General features: G+C 32.9%; 1 protein-coding gene across 6 annotated transcripts in view; it reads right to left on the bottom strand.

The window, feature by feature from the left end:
- The window catches only part of LOC128188553 (uncharacterized), a 132,496-nt gene that overhangs the window by 77,562 nt on the left and 34,442 nt on the right, over positions 1–20,492 (bottom strand). For all 6 annotated transcript variants that reach the window (XM_052859681.1, XM_052859699.1, XM_052859709.1 and 3 more), the window contains 7 exons: positions 20,229–20,345; positions 19,299–19,506; positions 18,953–19,089; positions 15,542–15,658; positions 14,613–14,759; positions 13,688–13,823; positions 11,904–12,106 (listed from right to left, as the gene is read on the bottom strand). In XM_052859681.1, the coding sequence (XP_052715641.1) occupies positions 11,904–12,106; positions 13,688–13,823; positions 14,613–14,759; positions 15,542–15,658; positions 18,953–19,089; positions 19,299–19,506; positions 20,229–20,345 (1,065 nt within the window). The remainder of the gene's footprint in view (positions 1–11,903; positions 12,107–13,687; positions 13,824–14,612; positions 14,760–15,541; positions 15,659–18,952; positions 19,090–19,298; positions 19,507–20,228; positions 20,346–20,492) is intronic.

The following is a 20,492-nucleotide window of genomic DNA, read 5'->3' on the forward strand; positions in this document are numbered from 1 at the left end:
CTTGGCAGGTCACTTTAAAATGTGTTCATGGGAACAGTTACTGCAGAAATTAATAATATCTCTAATGCATCTCTCTCTCTCTCTCTCCCTCTCCCCGTGTGTAAAATAAATTTTTAAAAATGCCAATGAATACATATGCTAATTCAACACAAAAAGAAAGGGAATCATTTTACAGTGATGTACTTGAAAACAGCTGCACAGTTAACTATCGAAGCCATGTTCAGTGAGGTGTGACTATCTCGTCTAGCCACTGGTCAACACTGTCGGTAAAACTTCAAAGTATGAAACTTAAGCAGAGTGTTTGTAGAAGCTTCTCTGAAGAATGTAGCACGAGAAAAAGATGCGTAAAATTTTTTTAGGCTATCATGACACAAAAAGAGCAGATTTTATGCCTCTGTGATAACAATGACGATACACTTTTCCTACTAGGAAAAATTTGCTGTCGGGGAGAAAAAAAAGATCTTTTTTGTAATTTTATTTTTTTTCTAAAAACTCAGAAAACCGAGCGGCGGGATTGTAAACCTAAAAATAAAAAAATGCTGGCCTAAAGGGAGAAAACATTTAAAATTGAATAGCAACAAAACATTGTAAGTAAACATGGGTGAAGCAAGGATTTTTAAAGAATATTTGAAAGGTGAGATTGAAAATTTTGAGGAGTTTAAATGAGTTAAATTGGACGAGATGTTAGGCATCTTGTACATGGCTTTACGTAGATCATCGCTATTTGTGAATAAATATGTCTCTTGATAGTCCTCGGGAAATTGAAACACTTATTAGGTTAGTTACTGACTCACTACGGAAATATATTGGGTTGATCAATCTCATAGACAGCTCGGCTTCCCCTTGCCATCTATGAGATTGATCAACCCAATATACAATATCACATGAGACAAAATTGAAAAAAAATAATATATAAATTTCATACTGTATTGTATGATACGATTGCTACCCATACACAACTATACAATACAATATTTTATCTTATGATAAAATACAATATTGTGCCTCATTATATGTAATATGGTACAATATAATACTGTATGATAAGATACAATATGACATTGTATTATATGATTTGACATTTTTTCCAAATAGTAAATTGTATCATATGATATTCTATCTTATTATACAATATTGTATCATTTCAACTAATACAATATCATAACATAGCATCTGAAACCAATGGCTCAGATCCAGCATTCAAGCCTGTCAGGTGCATTAGTATCATAAGATTCACCAGCCATGTAAGTTTGATGAAGTTGGGACCAGTAATGATTAAGTTATAATCATCAAAGGGCACATGCTCCAAACACTTTAACCTACTACAACCTTAACCTCATCCAGCATCCCAAAACAATGACTCAAATTCAGCATTCAAGCCTTTTCAGTGCTTAAGAATCATACGATGACCATTCATGCGAGTTTGGTGAAGTTAGGAACAGCAGTAAGTAAGATACTGTATAGTCATCAAAGGACACCTGCTCCAAACACTTTAACCAGCTCCAAAAACCTTTTCCTCATTCAGCCTCCGAAACCTGTGGCTCACACTCAGCATTCGAGCCTGTCAAGTGCATAAGTATCAAAAGATCCAGTCCATGCAAGTTCAGTGTAGATAGGACCACTAATAACTAATTTTTTAAAAACCTGTTTCAATATCATCAATAATAGACATAAATGTATAATGCACACATTATTATATTTCAATACTACTGGGATACGCAATTTTTATCACAACTTACTGTAACATTCGGATTACTCCAGACATTTTCATTTTTTTAAATGTATAATTAGAAATAATTGTTTTCTATAGTTTCATACATAGAATGAAACGGTATTCTATTCAGTGAAACTGAAAAAAAAAAAACAAGAGGCCCATGGGCCACATCGCTCACCTGAGGAACAATAGGTATGATAAAATCAGCTTAATGAAGTCATAATACAAACTATCTGGACAATGTACAATAATACATGTAGATCATGTATAAATAAAATCCATTTTTCCCCTGGATATTCTTATGATAATCATTAGTCCCTTTTCTAACAGGATGATTTTATAGTCATATAATATGTTGAGTATTGCAGTTCTCAAAAAGATCCTTACCAATTGTTTATATATAGGATATAAACGTATATCAAACTCTGAACCTTCTTGTGAGGCCAAAGAATTGTCCTGGGGCCAAAGTCTTAACAATTATAAAGAATCATCTGGCTGATTAGTTTCTGAGAAAAAGATTTTTAAAGATTTACTCTATATATTCCTATGTAAAACTTCGACCACCCATTGTGGCCCAACCCTACCCCCAGGGATCATGATTTTCACAACTTTGAATCTACACTACCTGAAGATGCTTCCACACAAGTTTCAGCTTTCCTGGCTGATTAGTCTCTGAGAAAAAGATTCTTAAAGATTTACTCTATATATTCCTATGTAAAACTTCGACCCCCCATTGTGGCCCAACCCTACCCCCAGGGATCATGATTTTCACAACTTTGAATCTACACTACCTGAGAATGCTTCCACACAAGTTTCAGCTTTCCTGGTCTTATGGTTCATGAGAAGAAGATTTTTAAAGATTTACTCTATATATTCCTATGTTTAATTTCGACCCCAATTGTGGCCCCACCCTACCCCCGGGGATCATGATTTTCACAACTTTGAATCTACACTACCTGAGGATGCTTCCACACAAGTTTCAGCTTTCCTGGTTGATTAGTTTTTGAGAAGAAGATTTTTAAAGATTGACTCTATATATTCCTATGTTTAATTTCGACCCCCAATTGTGGCCCCACCCTACCCCTGGGGGTCATGATTTTCACAAATTAGAATCTACACTACCTGAGGATGCTTCCACACAAGTTTCAGCTTTCCTGGTCTTATGGTTCATGAGAAGAAGATTTTTAAAGATTTACTCTGTATATTCCTATGTAAAACTTCGACCCCCCATTGTGGCCCCACCCTAACCCCGGGGATCATGATTTTCACAAATTAGAATCTACACTACCTGAGAATGCTTCCACACAAGTTTCAGCTTTCCTGGTCTTATGGTTCATGAGAAGAAGATTTTTAAAGATTTACTCTATATATTCCTATGTTAAATTTTGACCCCCCATTGTGGCCCCACCCTACCACCGGGGGTCATGATTTTCACAAATTAGAATCTACACTACCTGAGGATGCTTCCACACAAGTTTCAGCTTTCCTGGTCTTATGGTTCATGAGAAGAAGATTTTTGAAAATTTCTCGAAATTTTTCATAAAATCCTAATTATCTCCCTTTGCAAAAGGGCGTGATCCTTAATTTTCACAACTTTAAATCCCCTTAGGCTAAGGATGCTTTGTGCCAAGTTTGGTTGAAATTGGCCAAGTGGTTCTTGAGAAGATGTTGAAAATGTGAAAAGTTTACAGACAGACAGACGGACGGACAGACAGACGGACGACAGAAAAAATGTGATCAGAATAGCTCACTTGAGCTTTCAGCTCAGGTGAGCTAAAAACTTAAACATATTCCTATTGTTCAAAGTACTTAACGAGGCCAAGTACAGAACGAGTACGCACACTTTCGCGCATCGTTTCATTTGTATTGTGATGTCATCTTTTTGCTTTGTTGACGCCATGGCGTGATAGTTTCAACTGCACATATTCAGCGAAATTTGTTGAAAATAGCTCGATTGATGTGTAAAATTGATATTATATTGTGGAATTAACATAAATGTCTCGAAGTATAAGCTATATTTGGGCTCGGGTCGAAAACGTGAAGAGGGTTCAGCAAGCCTAACCCTCTGTCACGTTTTCTTAACCTGCCTAAATATTGCTAAATTCATTTATTTCAAGACATTAACCATGTATTTTATATCAATTACCCTTAATATGTGATGTTATATATTTATTTATTGCATAAATATGTCTTAATGTTTTAATAATACAATACAGATCACCATTTCTGTCTTTATCAAATAAAAAATAGCCATTATCTGACAAACTGGGAAATTGGGCATACAAAAAATGACTTTGATAAGACCCCTGGAACGAACCAGGAAGTAAAAGGCTTTTTTTATTTGACAATTTGATGCCTTTAAACAATAACTTTAATATGTAGAACAGAAAAAGAAATCCCTAGGGCAGAAGTTTAAAAAATGTGCAAATTTGGTACATTTTTTAAAAGCAAAATCCCATAGGGTTCTATGTTAAAAATGAACAAACTTTGAGATGACCCCTTAAACAAACGGTGTGGTAAATGTCTTATTTTTTTTTTATCTTAAAATAATAATTATATCAGTAGAAATTCTTGTAGAAAATTTCATTCAAAAATCTAGGGCAGAAAAAACTAGAATTGTCCTAATGGGACTAATACCCCCGCAAGGCTAATTTCAAATGGGACAAATAATTGAATTGAATAATAAAGGTTTGGAACACATACAAAAAAAGTTAATTCTAGATTTGTAAAAAAAAAAATTGTTAAGAAAAAAAATTAAAATCAAAATTGTCAGAATTTCACTGTAAATACATATCTATAACAGTAATACATTAACAAATGTATGTATCTGATGATATTTTTTTTTATTTAATTGATTTAAAGAAAAACCAACAAAATGACAATAACCCCTCCCTTTGCAGTAAATGGAAATACTGGTAGCCAAGCAATGCTCTTCTGTTGATAAAACTTTCAATATCTTTCTAATAGGAGTCTTGACAGATGCAATTAGTTGTTTCAAATTTTCCTCACTTTCTCCTATGGCACAATGGAACTCCATATCAGAAAATTGATCCCATAGGACTATGATTTTCTTTGATGAGCTTGTTTAATTTAATAAACTCCCAAAACATTACCATAATTACCATACTATGTAAAAATATGAAAAAAAAGAAAATTTAATATTACAAACAATTTTAAAATTGCCAAAACACTACAATCATATCAGTGATTTTGAATTTCAGTTAAATCAATGCCCAATAGGATCACTTCATCAATTTAGTTGACTAATAAATTTAAACAACTTCTGAAAATAGTTTAACTTCTTCATTAATAACAAGATATCTGTGAGCCAATGCTCACTAGTGATACCCCCGCTCTGATGTGAATATGCAAAATAAGCAAAGTCGACATTTAACAGAAAGCTGGCATCTGATTGGTACAGAAATATATCCCACAATATGGCATGCCTAAACAAATAGTGTGTTAAAATTTCAAGCATCTGCGATGAATAGCTGCTGAGAAGTCTTTGAGGAAAATTTGTTTAAAAATTTTGGCTAAAATAAACAAAGTACTCATTTAACAGAAAGATGACGTCCGATTGGTACAAAAATATATCCCACGATATGGCATGCCTTAACAAACACTGTGTATAAATTTCAAGCATCTCCGATAAATAGCTGCTGAGAAATCTTTGACGAAAATTTGTTTGAAAATTTTGGCAAAAAATAAACAGTCATTATTTAACAGGAAGTTGAAGTCCGATTGATACAAAAATATATCCCACAATATGGCATGCCTAAACAAATAGTGTGTTAAAATTTCAAGCATCTGCGATAAACAGCTGCTGAGAAATCTTTGAGGAAAATTTGTTTGAAAATTTTGGCTAAAAATAAACAAAGTCGTCATTTAACAGGAAGTTGACACCCGATTGGTACAGAAATAAATCCCACAATATGGCATACCTAAACAAATAGTGTGTTAAAATTTCAAGCATCTACAATAAATAGTTGCTGAGAATTCTTTGACGGAAATTTGTTTGAAAATTTTGGCAAAAAATAAACAAAGTCGTCATTTAACAGGAAGTTGACGTCTGATTGGTTCAAAATTACATCCCACGATATGGCATGCCTATACAAATACTGTGTATAAATTTCAAGCATCTGCGATAAACAGTTGCTGAGAAATCTTTGACGAAAATTTGTTTCAAAATTTTGGTTAAAAAATAAGCAAAGTCGTCATTTAACAGGAAGTTGACGTCTGATTGGTACAAAAATATATCCCACGATATGGCATGCCTTAACAAACACTGTGTTAAAATTTCAAGCATCTGCGATAAATAGTTGCTGAGATAAATGCGCCAGAAATTTTTGTTACGGACGGACAGACAGACGGACAGACAGACAGACACACAAGGGTAAAACAGTATACCCCCTCTCCTTCGGAGCGGGGGTATAATGATATTATTTATTTCCTTATAATGATAGAAACTTTTGGTTTACATGAAACAGTTTTAAAATAGCCCCCAAACCATCACCCATTATACAGATTATCCATTTTCCCTAAACATATGCGCCATTTGAACCATGGCTCAGATAATGGCTCCCTTGGGACAAATGCATTCAGCCACACTTGTCTTTGATGTTCTTATTAGCTCCTAAGAATTTATCATTGACAAACAAAAACTTTGCATTGTCAGTTGAAAGAATACTTATAAAAAATAATTTTTTTTATTAATTAAGACATAAAGACTAAAAATCTCCATCTGGATGTATTTATATAAAAATATTTTAGAATGTTTTAATACTATTAATTAATTAATAAAATCTGTAAGGATTACCTCCCTTACTTTTCAACATCAGTGTACAATATATAGAATAAGGAAAATGAAAACTGTCATAAAATCATTAAATCTTGTCTGATCTTAAAAAAATTTGCAGGTGCACATCTTTATATGTACAAATTTTCAAACTGTTCCATGCCATAATAAAAAATTTTATAGGGGGGACAAAGTTGTGTCTACAGACAGACGGACGGACAGACAGACGGACAGGGCGAAACCAATATACCCCCCTAAACTTCGTTTGTGGGGGTATAATTAGACCTGGCCTCGTTCATAAATTTTGGAAAAAGCACCAATAATATAAAAACAGGATTTTTAAAAAAATGACCAAAATCGCTATTTCAAAGCATAAAAGCAGTGCCCCCCCCTTTATTTTTCGAAATTCTTAGAAAAGACTATCATTGGGATGGAAACAAGACAAAGCTAGGTCCTCTGAGAATTTTTTTTTACCTTAATTGTAAAATATGGTAATAACTACTTACTTAAATGATAATAATTTTTTTCAGATCTAAAATAATGTACCATTGAAGTTGTTAAATTAGTTTGAGTGAATGTCATTAATTTTTCCCAGTAACTTTAGAGTATTTGAGTTTTGAAACCCTTTATTTGGACTGTATTAAAACTGCAAATATTTGGAAGACAAAGGGGCATAACTCTGTCAAAAATTGCTCTATCATACCCAAAATCAAACTTGACCTAGATATAATTTAGATAATCATCATTTATCATGATAAACCTGTATACCATATTTCATTTTAATATGTTAATCCTCTTTGAAGAAAATTAGCGGAAACTGCAAATAACTGGAATTTTTCTATGTCCAAAGGCCATAACCCTGAAGAAAATTGCTCAATCGTACACAATATCGAACTTGACCTAGATACAGTGGCCTCCGGGTATAATGAGATGCTTGGGACATAGTTTTATTTCTCGTTATAACCGATACTCGTTATATCCGAGGTTGGCATTTCCCAAGGTGACACGTGATCGTTGTTCTTTACATTTCAAATAACGTTTATAAACAGGGGATAATTAAATAAATACTTACATTTATAATTAATTCTATTTGTTGAAAAGTAACATACAGACCCTGAAACATACTACTACACCACACGCTCCCTGCATGCTGGCTACACACTCGCTAAACGGTTCACACGAAACGCTGAACGGTTTACACAAAACGCTACACGCTTTGCCCGAAACGCTAAATGATTTACACAAAACGCTGAAGGGTTTACACAACGATTCTCACACGAAACGATTTGCTCGCTTTTCACACGCTTTTATCCTGATCGATTCGGTTCATCTCGGATTTTTTCCATGACTTTGTTAGTAAGAATTAATTTTAAGAAAACAAGAAATAAAAGAAATACCGATATTAGAAACATATATGTACATAAGTGTTGAATTGATTAATTAAATTAATTTGGTACTGATATTTTAAGCAAAAAATTATTTATTCACAGAATTAGCCAAAAATATTACTTCTATAAATATATTTATTGTTCAAAAGAAATATCCATGATTCTTTTTAGTGCCATAAGTAACAAAAATTCCAGAGAAAAAAGTTACCATAACACAATATTCAATACCAAAAATAATATCCGTATGATTACAAACTGAAATCGCTTTTTCAGTATTCGGCGGGATTTTTTTTTTTCTTCTCACATTAATATTGTTATTGGTTTCAGAGAATACGATGTAAAATTCTAACAGTAAATAAACTTGTAAATATTTACATTGATAATTTTGAAAGTAATGTAAAATAAAATTATTCACATAAGTTACATGTAGAAAAATGCTATAAAACAACCGATTAATTTTTTTTTTACGTCGAGTCATTTGCGTAAATAAATGTTCCGTACATAATATCAAAGAAAAAAAATCAATCGATTAAAAAATAAAGTTGTCATTACTATTTCGGATAGAACAAAAAATAAAAAATAAATTTTGTCTCAATATTCGTATACATAACTGGTGCCCTGCATAACGGCGTACAATATATCTATCATAATCTATTTGAATTTAGTACAGTGCACATAGATTCCCATAATAATTAATTGCATGTGTACATTCTAGGAAAATTTCAGTCTGTTAATTACTTGTTGCTTTCCGTTATCAGTGTTTAAAATAATTAAAATAATAACTTGTAGAAATATTTTTAATCAGGATTCAGAAGAATTTACTTCCCGCATTTCATAGAAATGAACAGAATATTTCCTTTCTATGTTTACATTTAATTTTGTTCAAATTAATGTTAAATAATCTATAATTGAAATTGTGTGCATCATCAAATACTGATTCCGACTACCTTGAAGTCATTAAATTTCTATTGGCTATTGACAAAAAAAGGAACGAGTGACCATCCAATAAAAACGAATACACAGAGTTTGATTGACAGGTTCAGCCAGGTGCAGGTCTTACGCGATGTCCAAGGTTATGTGTACTGGTTGTACACAGCTAAATAGTCTCAGTAACCAGTCTTCTTTCAATACGCATACTTTTCTTTTATTTGTTAAAAATTAATTCAATTTTGTAAAAAGATAAGTATATCATTTCTTATAGATTTTTTTTCACGCGAATATCTCATAGGAGTTTTGCCAATCACAAAAGCGCTACTTTGACACAATTAAATTGTCAGAGAGTTCCGAATAAAATCAGATGAACGTTTCATACGGTTCTCGCACACTTTGCCCGAAACGATTTACACGCTTTGCCCAAAACGCTGCACGCTTTGCCCGAAATGCTAAACGGTTTACACGAAACGCTTCACGATTTACACGAAACGCTAAACGGTTTACACGAAACGCTAATCGGTTTACACAAAACGCTAATCGGTTTACAGAAAGTCGCACGCTTTTTTGGTGTAGTAGTACGTTTCAGGGTCTGCACTTACAGCGTATAAATGTAAATGACCATGGAATAAATATGTGTACAATCTAAACAAGTGTTACTTTCACTTCACGAGAGACAAAAACTGTGTGATGGTATTCACTTTATAAGGAATCTTCGATGTCTGTTTTCTGCATGAAGAAGGTTTGAAAATCGTTACCATGTTCAATGCATCTTTAGGCCAGCATTTTTTTATTTTTAGATTTACGAAATATTTTTCAAATTATTTGGTGAGGAGGAGGGAATAAAAATAAAAATAAAACAATTTTTCAACAATGTTTTTTTTATTTTCATAATAAGAACACGTGTCCAGGAGCTGCCATTTTTTAAAAAAATATATAAGTAATTTTGGTTGTTGGTGATGTTCTTATCCTAACATATTTTATCCATGGGCACTGAAAATTTGTGTTGATATATTGTACATGCATGTATAAAAACAAAGTTTTTTTTATATATATACAAGTACATACTGTACATATACATTTAATAAGACCAAAAAAATTAAGGGAGTTTTCACATCTTCCTTGCAGAAAAATAGGAAGAAGTTTGAGAAATCATTTATTTGATTAAATTAACAATGCTATTCACAAATTCAAAATTTAAAATATTGTTACTGAAAATAAATTGGATTAGAAGCATGTCCATAAATGTCAGTGAAAAATCAAACAAGTTTTTTTATTTAAAAAAGACTAACCAACTTTTTAAATTTTATTTATTTATGTAATTATACCTTTAATAAAGAAAATGTTTCGTTATTTTGTTAGCTTTAATGACAAATAAAATCATTCTCTTTCCTTCAGTCATAAGACTCCTGTGTTCAGTGTGTTTAGGGTTATTAGTCCAACCCCATGACCCACTTACAACCGTTATGTAGAGGATCTATTTCCAAACGGTTAAATTATGATTATTTTAATATTTATTTTGCAAAAATGTTTTTTAAAAAAGTAACTTATCATTTTCTTGCCAATGAGGTTTTTTTTTTAATTTACGGAATTGTGATAGAAAAAGACTTCAACTTCTCTTTCTTGAGGAAATTCTGGCTAAGTTGCCGATCACAAAGGGTCGTAAATTGTAGGGTTGGACGAAAGCAAACAGGAGTAGGCTCTATGGTGTTTTTTTGTGACTTCTAGTGCCTGTGACTTGATCGGAAAGAACTTGGTCTTTTTAATCAATGCATTAACAACAATAATTCAGACTACACATACGTGATTGCATCAACATTTATTTTTATTTTTACCAGAAAGAAAATTTCGGGTCGGAGGAAAAAATAAAATTAATAGCTAGTTCAGGTCCTTTTATTTTTTTTTAAATTTTTAAAAAATAGGGTCGGCGGGTTTGTAAATCGAAATTTCAAAAAATGCTGGCCTTAGTAGAAAATTCTCGAGGTTTTGCAGATATACCAATATCATCACCACCTTTTTTGGCTTCTCTCTTGTCATCATCTTGAATTTCAGTCCGAATTTTACTAACTGAGAATCTCTATCAAAATTTAATACCGTAACCAGTGAATCAACACCGACATAATGGGAAGGCTCAATGTCAGCATCAATATTTTTAGAGTCATGCACTTTTCTCGACTTTCTAAATCTTGGGGTTTTTAAAAAAAAAATTAATAAATGTACTCGTAGATAATCCATAGTCCCTTGCAATTTCACTTTTTATTTTTAATTAATTGTTAACCATTTCTAAATAAGTCCTATTGTTTCTAGCGAAATTATTTTCCTTTTCTTTTACTTCGAAGCCATGACTGTGAACAATGCAGTAAAAACAACTCATCATTATTTTTGAATACTTTTAATCTATTGTCCTGTGTATACATACCTGTGAAAATTACATGGCAATACCGTTAGTTTCCTGGAACCAGCATGTGCAATCAGGCGTGCCGTGAGTACCTCATAATTTCCGATAGCGCTTACAACTAACGGGCACAAATTTTTACTCATAATATACAGAGTCTTTTTATAAACGATCTCGTTGTTTCCAGAATTTTTTAAAAGGAAATAATAAAGAAATCATTTGGGACCAAACAATCATCTCGTTATAAGCAGTACCTCATTATATCCTAGCTTGTTATACCCGGAGGCCACCGTATTAACATGATGAACCTGTTTACCAAATTTCATATCAATATGTTCATTCTCTGCGAAGAAAATGAGCGGAAACTGCAAATAACTGGAATTTTTCCTATGTTCAAGGGCCATAACTCTGTCGAAAATTGCTTAATTGTATCCAATATCGAACTTGACCTAGATATTATCATCATGATAAACCTGTATACCAAATTTTATTTCAATATGTTCATCCTCTGCAAAGAAAATGAACGGAAACTGTTGGTGGACCAACCGACAGACAGAAGCAAAGCAATAAGCCCTCCCTTCTTCAAAGGGGGCATAAAAATGTAAACTGTAAGGATAAACTTTATTCAGGATGTCACAAGAATTGGTTTCCCATTCAATAAAGAAAGAATCTTATTACTACCTGGGATGACAACTGGATCTATTCCTCCACACGATACAGCGGCATCTCTCTGGGATTCAGGACAGGACGATTCATTTCTGTTGTACAAACATTGCGAAAGTGAGTTCTCAAAACCCCTACAGTGCAGTCCACTGAAATAGGAGGGGACGTCATCTGCAGCATTCCCATAATACCCTGACGGCATCACAACAGCTGATGTAAACCTGCATAATTAAGAATCAAGAAAATATTTTAACATTTATTATCACATTTGAACATGCTAATAGCGCATTCAAGTTAACAGCGAAGTCAGTGTCATTCTCCTAATATACCATATCACAAACTTTTAAATGATATGTTATGAATAATGGTTATAAAGAATATCAACTTTTCCTTTGAGCTTCATTATAACTGTGCTTTAATTACTTTATCATGTTCACAAACACTGACTGAATTCTTGTTTTTTTTTGTCTTTTACATAAAATAAATACTACATACATTTTACTTTCAGAGCAAAGTTTTGAAAATAGTACACTCTGAAAATTACATGTCGATTGAAAAACTTGAAAAAATCACAGCATTTATGCATTAAACCCAGACTAAAAGCCCTTCGCCGATTGAGTCTTATGTAACATGTGTAAATAATTCTAATATTTGCCAATAACAGTCCAGTTTGAACTTCCCTGTTTCATCCTGATTGCAGTGCATTTGGTACCTTTCTTTAGTTTTATATATCAAAGGAATGACTGTTAAGATACTTCTTGTTGTTGCTGAAGAATTATGTGAGGTGTATCAAGCTCAACTCCATTTAAGGAATACTTCACATAATGAAATTATCAATCCACCCCCCTCCCCTCTCATGATTCTGGTTATTTTTTTTTTTTAAATATTAACTAATAAAAATGCATAGGACATAAACTGAATGGAACCAAAGCTTAAGGGAATGACCACTAAGAGCCCCAATTTTTAGTATGTTAGAATGCATGAGACTTGGAAAGGACCATGCATGTAACCTCTGAATTTAAAGCTTTTAATTCAAGGTCACTTCACCCAATTTACTCAAGGGTACTTTATGGAGCTAGATGAGATCAGGAGAGAGAAATTTTCACAACAAGGATTATACAAAGAGAACTGCTTTAACCTTGACATTTTGTTTACACCTATATCCAATGGCAGTTTAAGTGTCAAGAATGTACCAAATAAGTCCAAGATGAAAGAAATATGCGAACTAAAGTCACACAATTACATTAGGAAAGATCAGCTGTATGACCTTGACATCTGATTGTAAAACTTGGTCCAAGGTCACTGTAAACATTAAGAAGATATATATGGCAAAAGATTTACTTTCTATACTTTCTCAGGCTAGAACTTCAAATTCAATGTGAAAGACACTTATTTTATTTTTTTTCCATAAATTCTGTAAAAAGAAAATCAATCAATGCTGCAGCATTTCTGTCCTGACACAGAAAATCCTCAAGCATTCTATGTATAAAGAATAATTAAACTGGTCAAAAAAACTCCATTCAAGAATTTTATATAGCACTGTTTTTTGGGTTTTTTTTAACCTTGGATTTAAAATTTGTTTCAAGGTAAATTAAATGCATTCAATTAGTGAAAATTTAGTCTGATCAGTTCAACCATAGCAAGAAACATCCAAAAATACAAAATTAACAAGGTGATAGTAAAAGGAAATACCAAGTAATTGGACTGACTAAGCAACACTGGACACCCTTAGAATATACTCTTACAATTTAATTGCAGTTTAAATTCTGAGTATGAACATGATGAAACAATTATATTCTTACATTGGAGTTACCATTCTGCAGATAACTGTAGCATCAGTTGTTGTTAAGTTGTCAGCACAGAGTATGCCCCAAACACCATTTACTTTAACTTCCACTCGTCCTTCATAGCAACTCAAACCATTGACCAATCTGACCTCTAAAAAAGAAACAGTTATTTGATAAAATTTAAGAGATTCTTGCTATAGAGCAACAGGTCAGCATATCATTCTTTAATATTATTTCTTTAAAATGTGACAACTGACAATATACATTTAGCAACAAACAAGATAATTCTTCAAATTTGATTTTTCAAGACAAAACTTTCCAAAATAGGAAGAGTTATATGACCCCTCGGCTGTGGTATGAAAAAAACTTGAAAATTTCTTATGTATTATGTATTAATATGAATTTCACAAACTCAAGCCTTTGTTATATTCATAAAATTTTTATTCTATATATTCTCTGGACCTCTGGAGATATAGTATGAATAGAATAAACTTGAAAATCCTAGCTAATTTCAAACATTTCATAAAATATATCCCGTATCCCAAGATTAGATTTGTTCTTTAATTTCTATGAGGTAGCATTACATGGATCTCAATTATAAAAAGCTTCATATATAATGTTCTGATATTTCCGACTAAATGACATTCTCTAGGGAAGATTTTTAACCACCCCATGTGCACCCTACTTCATTATTTCCAAATCAGCTCTCCCTCAAAGAGGGCCTGATTCTATAACTATTTTAGTTTTAGTCAAAAATTGTTTGAAATTGAATCAGTGTTTCTGGAGACCAAGTTTTAAATGTAAAAGGATTTAACAGAGAGATCAGAGCAAGAGATTTCACTTAGACCCTTAATTAGCCTAACCAAAATAGTACACAGAAAGAGACCCTTTTTTTATGTTGGCAAGCATTGGATGATTATAAAATGACTTAATTAGGTACCAAGGTGTGAGATATTGGTGGCTGGTGATGGACTGGGGGTGTCTCCGGTGATGTTGGAGGGTCCAGGACTGACTGTGGTAGTATTAAAGGGATAAACAGTGGTTGTTGACACATTGGAGGGATAAGCAGAGGTTGTTGACCCATTTCCTACAACAAGAAATACATTTGAAATAGATTTTCATATCTATATTTATCTATTTATTTTCCATCTATAATAACTGCTAATTTGCACACCAAAGTCAATTGTTGAAACTCCTTAGACAACCTAAATTCGATTTCAGACAGGTTGATTTAGATATTAATCAATATTCTGTTTAGAGTCTGAACACAAGATGTTTGGAACACAATCACACATTTCATAAACAAGTTTCAAATGATTTTCAAGCTGAAAATACATTTCACTATGTCACTTGTAGTACTGTGTTACTTATTTATGATTATATAATGACACTGCCACACCTTTGAATATGAAAATTTTGTGTGCTCATAGTTTGGTTAGGATTGATATTTGAATTGCTGCCTTCTCATCTTTCAGGGGACAATAAACTTGATATTGTCCAAATGAGCAGTAAACATACGCTGAATAGGTATTATATTGTACTATAGAAAACTTTGTCAGCAATGCAGTATTGTTGTTTAGAAATAAGTGTTTGAGATATTGACCTTTAAATAGCACATGAAAAGTCCTTATTTAATGTGAAGGAATATCAGTACTGTTTGTAAGTAGTTTTCATGACAATTCACCATATGCAAATTAAACTATTTGATGGTAAATCTTGTTTCAATAAAATTACAGGTTTATTTGTCTTAATTTTACACTGATAAGATACACAGAAGTATAAAAAATATATGCATATTTATGATTTGATATGTTCAGACTTCTCACATACAATCCCCAAATGGATTTAGCCAGCTAAGTTTCTCCTCACCTCCTGAGCAGTACAGCTCATCAAACCCGCTTGGACAATCAAAGAGGCTGTCACACAGTTGGGACCGATAGATGCACTTCTTACCATTTGGGCAAGGTACTTCATAGTATGCACAAGCTAAAAAGAGAGAATTTGAAATAAATACATAGAACATAGCAAAACTCATGTCATATATATTCAGCCTAACACTCGCTGTTTGATCGAACACATGCAAATGACAAACACTTCAGGTTGTGATTTATGTAAACTTCTTTCAATTTCCGTAAACCTTCGCAATTGTTAAGATTACTTTCCTCATGAAAAGCATTGTCATAAAGATTCCTTTATTTTTTTTAAGATGATGACTTCATCTTTTTCAAATACTATTAAAAAGAGTAAGGGGCACCTCAATATTTTGGGAACTATAAACTCTGAAACATGCTTCAACACCAGTTGCACTGTTAGGTTTGATACAATGTAGGAATGAATGGTGAAATTTCTATTTGACATCCTCTCTATAGGCCTTCTATCTACCCCTCATGAAACCATTTTGAAACATCAAGAAAGTTTTCTTGATTACCAAAAGATTGACAAATACAACTCATTGGGAGGTGAATGTCAATAAACAAAATATAACGAATGGCGTAAAACTATACTATTCAATAATTTAGTTGAGTTTCTAAAACAAAAGGCACTTAATTATTGGGCATGAAAATGAATGTTTAGACATACATGTTAATGAGGGGACCAAATTGTTTTGAGGAAAAAAAAAGGGCATATATTGAATATAAACATCTAACTTTGATAAGATTAAATATGACACAGGCAATCATTTTCTTAAAACTACTTTGCATGAATTCATAATATCTCCTTTATCCCATTTGCTCTGGAGATTATAAATTGGCATGTGTGTGTGTGTGTGGGGGGGGGGGGTGCATTAATGTGGATTCACAGTTTTCCCTATTCCTGGCAGAAGCACAAAATCTGTGCTTTAAAAGTTACTAGTAAATTGCATGAAGAATTTAATGGTACTAATTGTTTTGACAAAATTTGGGTGTAATTTATGTTAATCTGTCTGAACCTAGTGCACATTTTTTTGCGCAATAAATACACAATTTTTGGGAGTTGATTTTAATCAACTCTCCTAGGCAGTTATTCTGACAAACTGAAAGTGAAAAAGTGTTTGGACCTAAGCAAGAACCATCACCGCTGACAAGACTTAAGTTCTTGAAAATAATCGATAAATTTGATGTAATGTATGCTGAAGCATTCTTTTGTAAGAAACTTAAAAATACCTTGAAAATAGTCAGATTTTAAATAGTACGAATAATTTAGATATTTTTGGCAGTCGTATGTATTCCTACGCCAGAGCTCCTTCAACCATTGGCTGTCTCCGTAAATCTCTGACAAGCAGAGAGTCATTCTATATTTAGAGGACGCGTCATCAAGCTATCACGTGACCTAATGTACACATTGGCAGAGAGTATCTCTCCCATTTTGGAGAGTAACGGAGACAGCTGAGCATCTGGTTGAACAAGACTAGCATTCATAATTGCTTGGATCCATACAATATTTGGAATATTTTAATTACTGATACATAACTTTAGTTTGATGGAATCAATTCCATCTTTAAATATTACACAACACGATTCATACGGGGTTTTCTCGAAATACTTGTTGGAAAAGTCTGAGAATTCATATTAAAAAATTGTGCATAATTCAAATACATATTATAAACTACTTGCCAAACAAAATAACATATCGTTGATTTTAAAATAAATAATAATCTATAAAATCAACTCCCGTCAGTACTTCAGTATTTTGATTTTAATGGGTGGCTAGTTTTATACACATCACATTATGTGCATTATATATGTTTAATGAGAAAAAACAAACAAACAAGAGGCCCATGGGCCACATCGCACACCTGAGGAACAATAGGTATGATAAAATCATCTTAAAGTTCTCTGATCCTAAGCCTCAAAGTATTTTTTTCATCATAAGAATATTTTTCTTTCAACCTTTTTAAATGAAACGATATAAAATGAATTATGAATTTTTTAGAGAGTATCAATGCTTTTACAAAGTTGTTGTAAATTTGCCTACAATGGATATAATGGAATAAAGAAATAAATTGAGTTTAAAAAAAATTCTGGTGCATAGATTGGCTCAAACTCTATACCAAGATGTATATCAAGAGGGAGTGCTTCGTGGATCATCTACGCCAAGCATGCAGTTGTGTAACTGATGGTTAAACTAGCAGTGGAATACTAAACTAAAATTTTCTGTATTTAAGTCAGATTTATGGTACGAATAAAAGAAATCTAGATAATTTAGAGTTATCGAACTTTGCTGAGGGTTGGAGATTGATAATGGAGTCATGATATAAACTATCTGGACAATGTACAATAACACATGTTGATCCTGCATAAATAAAATCCATTTTCCCCCTGGATATCCTTATGTTAATAATCATAAGTCTCTTTTCTAACACAATGATTTTATAGTCATATCACATGCTAAGTAATGTAGTTCTCAAAATGATCCTTAACAATTGTTTATGCATGGGATATTAACCTCCATCAAACTCTGAACCTCTTGTGAGGCCGATTTATTGTCCTGGGGCCAAAGTCTTAACAATTATAAATAATCATCTGGCAGATTAGTTTCTGAGAAGAAGATTTTTTAAAGATTTACTATATATATTCTTATGTAATACTTCGACCCCTCCCCCATTGTGGCCCCACCCTACCCCAGGGGATCATGATTTTAACTTGAAAATGCTTCCACACAAGTTTCAGCTTTCCTGGCTGATTAGTTCATGAGAAGAAGATTTTTTAAAGATTTACTATATATATTCCTATGTAAAACTTCGACCCCTCCCCCATTGTGGCCCCACCCTACCCCCAGGGGTCATGATTTTAACAACTTTGAATCTACACTAACTGAGGATGCTTCCAAACAAGTTTCAGCTTTTCTGGCTGATTAGTTTCTGAGAGGAAGATTTTTAAAGATTTACTATATATATTCATATGTAAAACATTCACCCCTCATTGTGGCCCCACCCTACCCTCGGGGGTCATGATTTTCACAACTTTGAATCTACACAACATGAGGATGCTTCCATGAATGTTTCAGCTTTCCTGGCCAAATGTTTCTTGAGAAAAAGATTTTTGAAAATTTCTCAAAATTTTTCAATAATTTCTAATTATCTCCCTTTGAAAAAGGGCTCAGCCCTTAATTTTCACAACTCTGAATCCCCTTTGCCTAAGGATGATTTGTGCCAAGTTTGGTTGATATTGGCCAAGTAGTTCTTGAGAAGATGTTGAAAATGTAAGAAGTTTAGGGACAGACAGACAGACGACAGACAAAATGTGATCAGAAAAGCTCACTTGAGCTTTCAGCTCAGGTGAGCTAAAAATGTTAACTTACAAACTGGTTGTGGTTCAACTGCCTCTATCCGGAAATGAAATCCAGTTCTTGATACAGAACTATCAGAGTTAAACACTATTCTGACTGAATCCTCTCTAGTTTGTATTGTAGTTCCACTTGATAAGGTACCAGAGTAACTGAAAATTGTAGTTTAAGAATTCTAAGGTGGGTACAGCCCAGTAAATACATGAATTCTCAAAACAAACAGTGTATGGGTATTTCATTTAAGAGGAAAATAACATGTCAGCTGATAACGAAAACATGGTTAACAGTAATCAATTCATGTATATCATAAAAGAATTTTACTCTCAAAGGCAGAATCAAGTTTTACAATGACAGTACATACCTTCGAATTATCCCTCCCACATCATTGTAAATCCGAACACTATCATAGCCACTTTCAGTGTTAAAGTTCAGGACAATTATTCTGACAACAAAATCCCTCTGTACAGCAATGTTCCATGAGCAGTATGCACTGTTTGGATAATTATTGGGATAGTTTGGACTTGTGATTTCCATGTAAGTCACGTCAGTAAAATTCCCTCCACATGACCCTATCACAAACAATTAATCAGTCATTACTATCATTATATACCCATCAATTTTCCTATCTTAATACTGTTAATTTTACAGAGTGTGATCAGATTTTCTAGATCCAATACTCTGGTTTTCCAAATTCATATCCCCACTCTAAAACTGGTGACATAAAAAACAATAAATCATGTCTTTTTAGCACATTTCAAAAGAGTTTGTGTAAAATTAGTTAATAAAAGTGGCAACTCTTGATCCAGAAGTTAATTTAACATACTAATTTAACTTTTTGAGCCTCACTTTTTTAGACTCACTTTTCAAGGTCGGTTAAAGTGTTTACGAAAATGTTCAAAGCAAGTTAAGTGGTGAATCGGTAGAAATACATTTAAGGAATTTTTTTGGATAATAATATTTACAGAATACATGTATGTCCCTAAATTAGTTTAACTAGTGAAAATTTGTGTGCAACTTTTTGTGCACAATAAATATGCAGTTTGTTTGCTGTAGCTCCACTGTTCATCAACCCAAATTTTTTGTGGAGCTACAGTTCTGCAGCTATAGGTTCATCAAATCAAACACAACACTATATGTCTCTCGTTTGATCTGCAGATCTGTGCCTGGCAATTCGACATAATCCGACCCTTTGGATCAAGTTACTTTTATAATCACATGTATACCTGATATTGCTTCCAGCTGAGCATTCTCAAATTTAAAGAAAGCTTAAATATTCAACATATCTACTGACCAGGTGAACTGGTGGGAAATGGTGGTGTTGTTAACGTTGGAGTTGTTCTGACTGTTGGAGTTGCTGCCGTTGTCGTCGGTGCATCAGTTGTTCTGGATGATGATGATGTAAAATTACCTGTGAGAAAAACTCAGATAAACAACATTTAAAATTCTCTGATACTGATGTACCACTTTTTGGGTAACATCCATTTGCATTTTGTCATAACTTTAAATTTGCATCTAAATTGTATTTCTATGTGATTCAAAAGTATTAAGTTAAAAG

The sequence above is a fragment of the Crassostrea angulata genome, chromosome 1 (assembly GCF_025612915.1).
Source record: "Crassostrea angulata isolate pt1a10 chromosome 1, ASM2561291v2, whole genome shotgun sequence".
Taxonomy (NCBI): domain Eukaryota; kingdom Metazoa; phylum Mollusca; class Bivalvia; order Ostreida; family Ostreidae; genus Magallana; species Magallana angulata.